This window comes from Alosa sapidissima, chromosome 22 (assembly GCF_018492685.1).
Source record: "Alosa sapidissima isolate fAloSap1 chromosome 22, fAloSap1.pri, whole genome shotgun sequence".
In the NCBI taxonomy this organism is placed as follows: Eukaryota; Metazoa; Chordata; class Actinopteri; order Clupeiformes; family Clupeidae; genus Alosa; species Alosa sapidissima.
The window spans coordinates 20,276,794-20,284,293 of NC_055978.1; the positions used below are offsets into that span (position 1 = coordinate 20,276,794).

The following is a 7,500-nucleotide window of genomic DNA, read 5'->3' on the forward strand; positions in this document are numbered from 1 at the left end:
GTGTATGTAGCCCTCTGACCTACCCAGCGGTGAACAGATACTCATCGTCGTCACTGTCGTCTCAGGCCTCCAATGAGGTGAGCAACATCACGGGCCAATCAGAGAGCTCTGACGAAGTCTTCAACATGCAGGTGAGCTCTTACTCACACACTCACACACACACACACACACACATACACACACACACACACACACACACACACACACAATTTTTTTGACTGGAGATAATGGGCCATCAGCAGACCTATTACATGTGATCTTGAACTGCGGCGATCCTTTTAAATAATCATGATCTGTCATTTTGGGCCATTCTCAGACTTACCTGCCTTTGTCTGCCTCTTCTCTCTTTCCTTCTCTTTCTCTCCTGCACTCTTGCTTTCTCTCATTCTTTCTCTTTTCTCTGTAATATTATATGCATGTTTTTTTTTGGTATCTCTCTCTCTCTCACTCTCTGTGTGTGTTCTACTCTCTCTCCCTCTCTCTCTGTTCTAGTCTCTCTCCTTTTTTCCTTTCTTGCCCTTTTTTCTTTTCCTCTGTTTCTCTCATTCTCTGTCCTCTGCTGGTATGTTTCTCTCCCTTTCTGTGTCCTTTTCTCTCAGTTTTACTAAAATCTCATTATTTCTGGCTTTCTGTTTTTTTCTTTCCACTCTTCGACATTTATCTCTGTCAGTATTTACCTCTCTCTCTCTCTCTATCCAATTTTTTATTTTTATGTTATTCTTATTTAATGAGCTCTATTGACATTCCTGTGCAGTGTACAGTGTTGCCAAGTCTGTCAACCAGAACGTATTTTTGTATAATAAACTAGATGATGATATTTAGAGAGCATAAACACAACAACAGGACTGCAATAAAGGGGTAGATTCCTCGAAACCAACGGCCCACTCTGTGTCTCTCCTCAGCCAAGCCCATCTACCTCGAGCCTTAGCTCCAACCACTCTGCGTCTCCTAATGTGACCAGCTCTGCTCCTTCCAGTGCTAGAGGTAACACTCTCCTCCTCTTCCTCCTCCTCATCATCCTCCTCTTCTCCTGGCCCTCTACCCCACTCCTCCTCATCATCTTCCTCTCTATCTCCTCCTCTTCCTCCTCTCCTGTCACTCTCCTCCTTTCCTCCATCTCCTCTTCTTACCCTCCTCCTCCTCTCCTCACCTCATCCTCCACCTCTCTTCTGTTTTGAAGAGCAAACACACACACACACACACACACACACACACACACACACACACAGGATAAGTGGATTTCTCACATAAATTCTATCTATCTGTCTGTCTGTCTGTCTGTCTGTCTTTCTTTCTTTCTCTTTTAATCCTAATGGTGTCATTCACTCTTTCACACACTCAGTCAGGCACACTCTTCAGAATGCAAAAGTCACTTAAACTTCCAACAGGGACCTACAGTAGCACTTACACTTGTGTCTAGCCCATTAATGGAAACTTTAATGCAGACATGCTGTCCTTCTGATCCACCTGAGAGTGCACATACATCTCTATAGCTCACCCTGGCAACCAGCATTATACAATGATCACAACTCCCATCCACTGCCGTCATCTAAAGGCTCTTCCAGGGGCCATTATGTAGGCCTGGTTGTGTGGAGAGTAGTCATTTAGTGAGTGGTAGTGTTGTTATATACCAATTAAGCCATCTGTAAGCCTTAAGCACCTAGGAGAGGCTGTAAATGCGGGGTATGATTGTCTTATCTCATTACGGACACACACACACACACACACACACACACACACACACACTCCAACAGAGAGAACCAGATAGAGGGAAGTGACAGTGAGAGGGAATTTGCAGAGGTGAGAATAAGTGAAGATGTGTATGTCGATAGAGAGTACATCTTTTCTCACTTTACCTGTCTCCTTTGCTGTTAAGTGTGTGTGTGTGTGCATGCGTGCGTGCGTGTGTGTGTTGAGGGTGTTGCTGGGGTTTGTTAGACACTTGTAAAACCTCTGCCAGATGGTTAGACGGAGAGAGAGAGTTTGCCACTGTGAGTCATACAGGTATCTGTAGTGGGATGCCTTGGATTTAAGGGCTTAACTTCAGTCCTAAATGTCTGTGTTTGTGTGATGTGGATGTGGTGACATGGTTTGATGTTGTGGTCTCTCAGCGCACAAACTCAATCACTCTACGTTGTGTGAATCTGCAGCAAAGGTGTTTTTATTTTGTATAGGTGTATAGATTTCTCTGCCCCTTCATAGACGTTTCCTCTAAATAAATAGCAATCGCCACCCATTACAATACTGCTACGATTTGTTGAGGCATGAAATAAATGAAAATCTCATTTCATCAGCAGCTTCCTAGTAGCTTCATTCTCCGAGAGCAAACATGCTGATGAAAATGTGCATACATACTGTAAGTGACTTTGCATAAAAGCGTCTGCTAAATGAATAGATAGCGTAAATGGATTGTGTTTTTTTCTCTTGGCCTCCAGCCAGTGCTTTATAACTTACAGAACTATCAGTGTGGACAGAGTCCACTGATCATCCTGGTGATGAATATGTGGTTGTGAGCACCGTTAGCCATCCTAAACATACTGCATGTCTGCCTGTGGGATTGGTGGTGCTTCATTGTAATGTGCTCTAGGTGCCTTGAAAGGCACTATATAAATGCAATGTGTTGTTGTTGTTGTTGTTGTTGTCTAACTGCAGTCTCACAGACAACATGACATTATGCACTTTAGCACCTGACACACTCCCTCAGATTATTATGTGGATAACACGTGTTAACGGATGTTAGCATGGATAACGTGTGTTAACAGCTGTTAAAGTATAAAGTACAGAGTTTAATATGACATGCAAGAACCTAATAAGTTGTAAATGTAGATAGGCTGCATTCCAGGCTCTTTCATGCGCTCAAAGAGTCTTCATCCATCTGCCACGGTCTTCCAGTCACCAATGGGCCTGGGTTATGTGAATAGTTGTAAAACAGTTCAGTCATTTGGCAATGACATTGTTTAATCGTTAATGAGTGTGAGTGAAACAGATAGAAACATGCAAACTTGTAAACCAGAAATCCACTTCCAGCTTTGCAGCCTTCAGTAAGCTGGATCATTTTATGAGGACCTAGAGCGTTTAGACTGCTGCAACCACAGAGGTGGGAGGAGAAAAGGAGAACGGAACAGATGCTCAACGTGGACAGAAAACAAAACACCTTACATGTGTGTGCATGTAAACACACACACACACACACACACACACACACACACACACACACAGAGAGAGAGAGATGTATGTGCACAAATGTACACACACACACACACACACACAGAGAGAGATGTATGTGCACAAATGTACAAACACACACACACACTCTTACACACATGGCTACACATGAACACACGTGCTCACACATTCAAATGGCCCTCCTCTGTGGTTGTCTGTCGCCCAGAAAAGTGCAATTCTCACCTCGGTAGGGGGAGGGGCGGTGTGGGAGCTCATCACTCCTGTCCTTCACGGGGTGCTGGGGCATGCAGCCAGCTTCAGCGTGTGTGTGTGTGTGTGTGTGTGTGTGTGTGTGTGTGTGTGTGCTTTTATGTGTGTGTCTGTCTTTGTGTGTATATTTTTTGCAGGAGATACTGTAGGGTATATCTCTGCATTTGCTTGCTTCTTCTATATACGCTGGGATTATGTTCCTTTAACCCCTTACTTTCACCTTTGCTCTCTGTCATGTTCTACTAGGTTCTCCCCAGCTCCCGGACAAACACAAGCACTCACGGGAGAACGCCTGCCTGTCCCCACGGGACCGACCCTGCAGTGCCATCTATCCCAACCCCCTGGACCCCACACAGGTGACGTGGAACAGCAGAACACACATCCACCACCACTGTTACGCACAAACACTACAACTATGTGTTGATGATGTCAACTAGTCTAGGAAAAGCAGCAGTAACTACCATACTGGGGTGCGTTTCCCAAAACCATAATTGCTAAAACTAAGTTAGCAACTTTGTTGGTTGCAATGCAATTTCCCATTGCCAACCAACTAAGTTGCTAACAGGTTAGCAACTATGGTTTTGGGAAACGCACCCCTGCACGGTATTGCACAAAGCCATATAGTATACTATGCTATACTAAATTATACTATGCTATTCTCTTCTAAACTATGCTATGCTAGGCTATACTTAAGCAACTTGACATGAGTGAGAGTGGGGTTGGTTAAGGATATACCCTGGCTGTGGTTCAGTTGTAGGTACAAGGCTGGAGGTCTAATGCTGCAGCTTTACTGTTGCCAAGCAATGGAAAATGTCATTCTTTCGCTTGTCCTCAGGTTACATGATGATCTGAATATTCACCCAACTCCATTTACTGCATTTTTTAGCTCTATAACTGTCAAATATGACATCTTACTTTGAATGAATGGAATGTCTGCAATCAGAAACTTCAGTGCAAAATGCAGTCTGGGTGGGAATACGAATACTTAATAATAATACTATGAATAAATAGTACTATGAATATTAATAGATTTTACCATACTTTTTTGAAAAATGTTACATCAGAATGGATATTCCCATTCAAAGGAATATTGACACACAGGTCTTAAGTGTTAAAGGTAACTACACTTTAAGTTATTTGGATGACACTGTGTGCTCAATTCGAGATCTGTTTCATTGATCTGGTATTGTTATGGGCGCTTTAACAAATCCGGTGTTAGTTGTTCTGACTTATTTCGGTCATTTGGTTCCTTAGAGGATGAACGCACACCAAATGGGGGATTCCACATTACCGCGCAGTGAACCCAACATCTCTGCTCCTGACAAAGGTTAGCCACAAACACACACACACACACACACACACTCACACACTGCACACTTTCAGCAGGTATCCTAGTCTACACTGTACAATCACTCATCTAGCAATATGTGACAGGGCATCACTAGATAATTCTCCCACTCACAGACATTGTCAGAATTATTCCCAATAAGAAAAAGAAAGCGGTGTGTTGATGTGTGTTTCTTTGAAGTGAGGGCTGCATGGTTGTTATCCTTCCAAGTGCTTATCCATCCCCTAATTTATAATAGTCTTGATGAGGAGTTTCATAGACAAAGTCCCCGAGGAGCACTGCTCAAGCCAAATATGTGTGGGAATGGATAGACAGTATGTCAGGGTATTTTTGTTGCTTTTTTCTTAGCTCATCTGATGCAAATGTGAAATAATTTGGCATATCTTTGAGAGACTTGTAGAATCCGATTTATTTATCCCTGATTCCACTCTCAGTAAAACACACACACACACATACACATACATACCCACACACACCCAGACACCTTTCTAAGTTTCTCTGAACTGACAGTGTAGGCTCGACAGGTTTCATATGAAAAAAGAAGGAATAAGGCAACGAAATGATTTCATTAGAAGGAGGAGATGGTATGAGCAATCCAGCAGTAAACTCTCCTCTCCTAACACACAGAGATGTCAGTCACTCACACACTGACAACGGCACTATCAAATCAGTGTTAGATTAGCACTCTGTTTATTAGCGCTTGTTTGTGTACAGTTTTATTAACGATTTATTTGCATCGACGGTGAAGCACTTTGAGTCAACTCTTGATGTTGTTTTGGTATGTGCTATATAAATAAAAGTGACTTGACTCGTAATGGAAGGATACACCCATAAGTGCCAACAGGGATGTTGAGAATGGACTGGCTGAATGGATTTGTTTCTATCTATGCCCCTTGAATACTCAACAGCATTTAGCGCTGAAATGGTACCCAGTTAGTCAAACACCTACTAAAATAATTATTATCCAACCCGATCAACAACATTAGATTGTGTTTGGGCCACAAATGGCCCTTTTTTGTCCAAATGCATATATGATATCCTTGAGAGGAAGGTTAAAATGTCTGCTTGTGTGAAGATAACTGTCCTTTTTTTGTGTAAGCTTTACAATGTAAAGCAATGTTTATTGAATTATATAAATATAAACAAAAGCACAGTCCCACACTTCAGTCCCCCCCCCCCGCTCCTACCCCAACCCCAATCCCCTCCCCTCCCCATCCCTCACCAACACATGGACAACAGCCGGCCGAATGTTTACCATCAGCTGAGGATTGAGATTAAATTTACAATAACAATTCCAAATGATGATAACTGTGTTGATTTGTACCTGTCCTACGTGTTTTGAAGTGGTCAGGCCTGCTGCGAGTAGCTGGAGTCTTGACTGTGTTAAAGAGGCCAGCACACCACCGCAGCCAGCTTCTGACAGGTTCTTATGTCCCCCTGTCCCTCCTAGGCCAACGTACTCAGGTAAAAGGAAAGAAAATACACCAACAAAGTCAAACAACTCCTCTCCAACTCTCAGACGCCAAACTAATATTTCCCTTTTTTTTTCTTGACTTTTTGACTCTTGACAGCTTTTAGTGTCTACCCTTCCACTCTGCCGCCTCTCTTCTCCTCCTTTTTTCTCTCTCTTCTCCGGAATGTTCACCAACTCCTGTCTTCTCACCCCCCTTCATTTCTGAATTAATTCCAATTTTCTGGCTGTTCAGGATTTACCCGTCCCTCATCACCAAAGTATTACCAGCGACAATTAAAGTCGGGTCGAGAGCCTGCATCTCATTTTCCTGACTGCTGCTGCTACGGCTGCTGCTGCTAGGCCGGCTTTGGCGTCTGAAATCAGCTCGACACCCGCTGTTCTCCCCTCCCTTCTTACGGATCAGCCGGAGAGGCATGAGGGCGGCGCGGAGAGGAATAATGAGAAGCGCTTTTTTAACTACGACTCTGGAGGGAGAGAAACACAATTTTTACTTTGAGGAGCTAGTCTCTCTTCTGGATTTTTCTCCTCTGCTTTTTCTATTTTCTCTATTTCTCTCTCTCTCGCGCGCTCTCTCGCTCTCTCTCTCTCACAGACGCATACACACAATCTCACACTATCTGTCTTCCACACTCACAGAACACACACACACACACACACACACACAGGGTTCCCGCGGATCCTTAAAAAGTCTTAAAAAGTATTAAATACAACTTTCGGTTTTTAAGGCCTAAAAAATTAAATTGACTGGAATGTCTTGAATTTTCGAAAAGGAGGTATTAAATTTGTGTATGGGACTGCCAGCGAGTGCGAGAGAGCGAGTGAAATGTCTCCATCCGGTTTCGTGTAATTGTGGCTCTAAGGCTACTGAAGGAAGTGTAGTGGTTGCAGAGTGAAGGTGTTTTTCACAGGTGTCGTTAAAGGTGTGAAAATGGTAAAAATATGTAAAAATATGCCTTACGTTTCGTGTTGTAGCCGAGGGCTGAGAGATACGTAGGTGGCCTATGCAAGCGATAGAGCCTGAGAAGGAGCTGGTAAGCCAGTTAGCGATAGGGTGGCCTACGTTCGGATTTGGGCCGGACAGTTTAAAACCCCTGTCCAGTGCAGCCTCAAGCCGGACGCTCATTTGTCCTCCTTTTTGGAGTTGAAAAGCGCTGAGCTTCTAGAATCTTTGCTCGGATGCAGCATCGTTTTACAAATTATGGACGCGAAGACTTTCTGGTCAAATTATGCGCAGTGCTTCTGT

At 43.5% G+C, this 7,500-nt stretch overlaps 1 protein-coding gene across 1 annotated transcript in view; it reads left to right on the top strand.

The window, feature by feature from the left end:
- Positions 1-7,500, top strand: part of dock4b (dedicator of cytokinesis 4b) — a 129,927-nt gene that overhangs the window by 116,323 nt on the left and 6,104 nt on the right. The window contains 5 exon segments of the mRNA XM_042077856.1: positions 11-131; positions 903-984; positions 3,682-3,791; positions 4,690-4,762; positions 6,128-6,247. Coding sequence (XP_041933790.1) covers positions 11-131; positions 903-984; positions 3,682-3,791; positions 4,690-4,762; positions 6,128-6,247 — 506 coding nt within the window.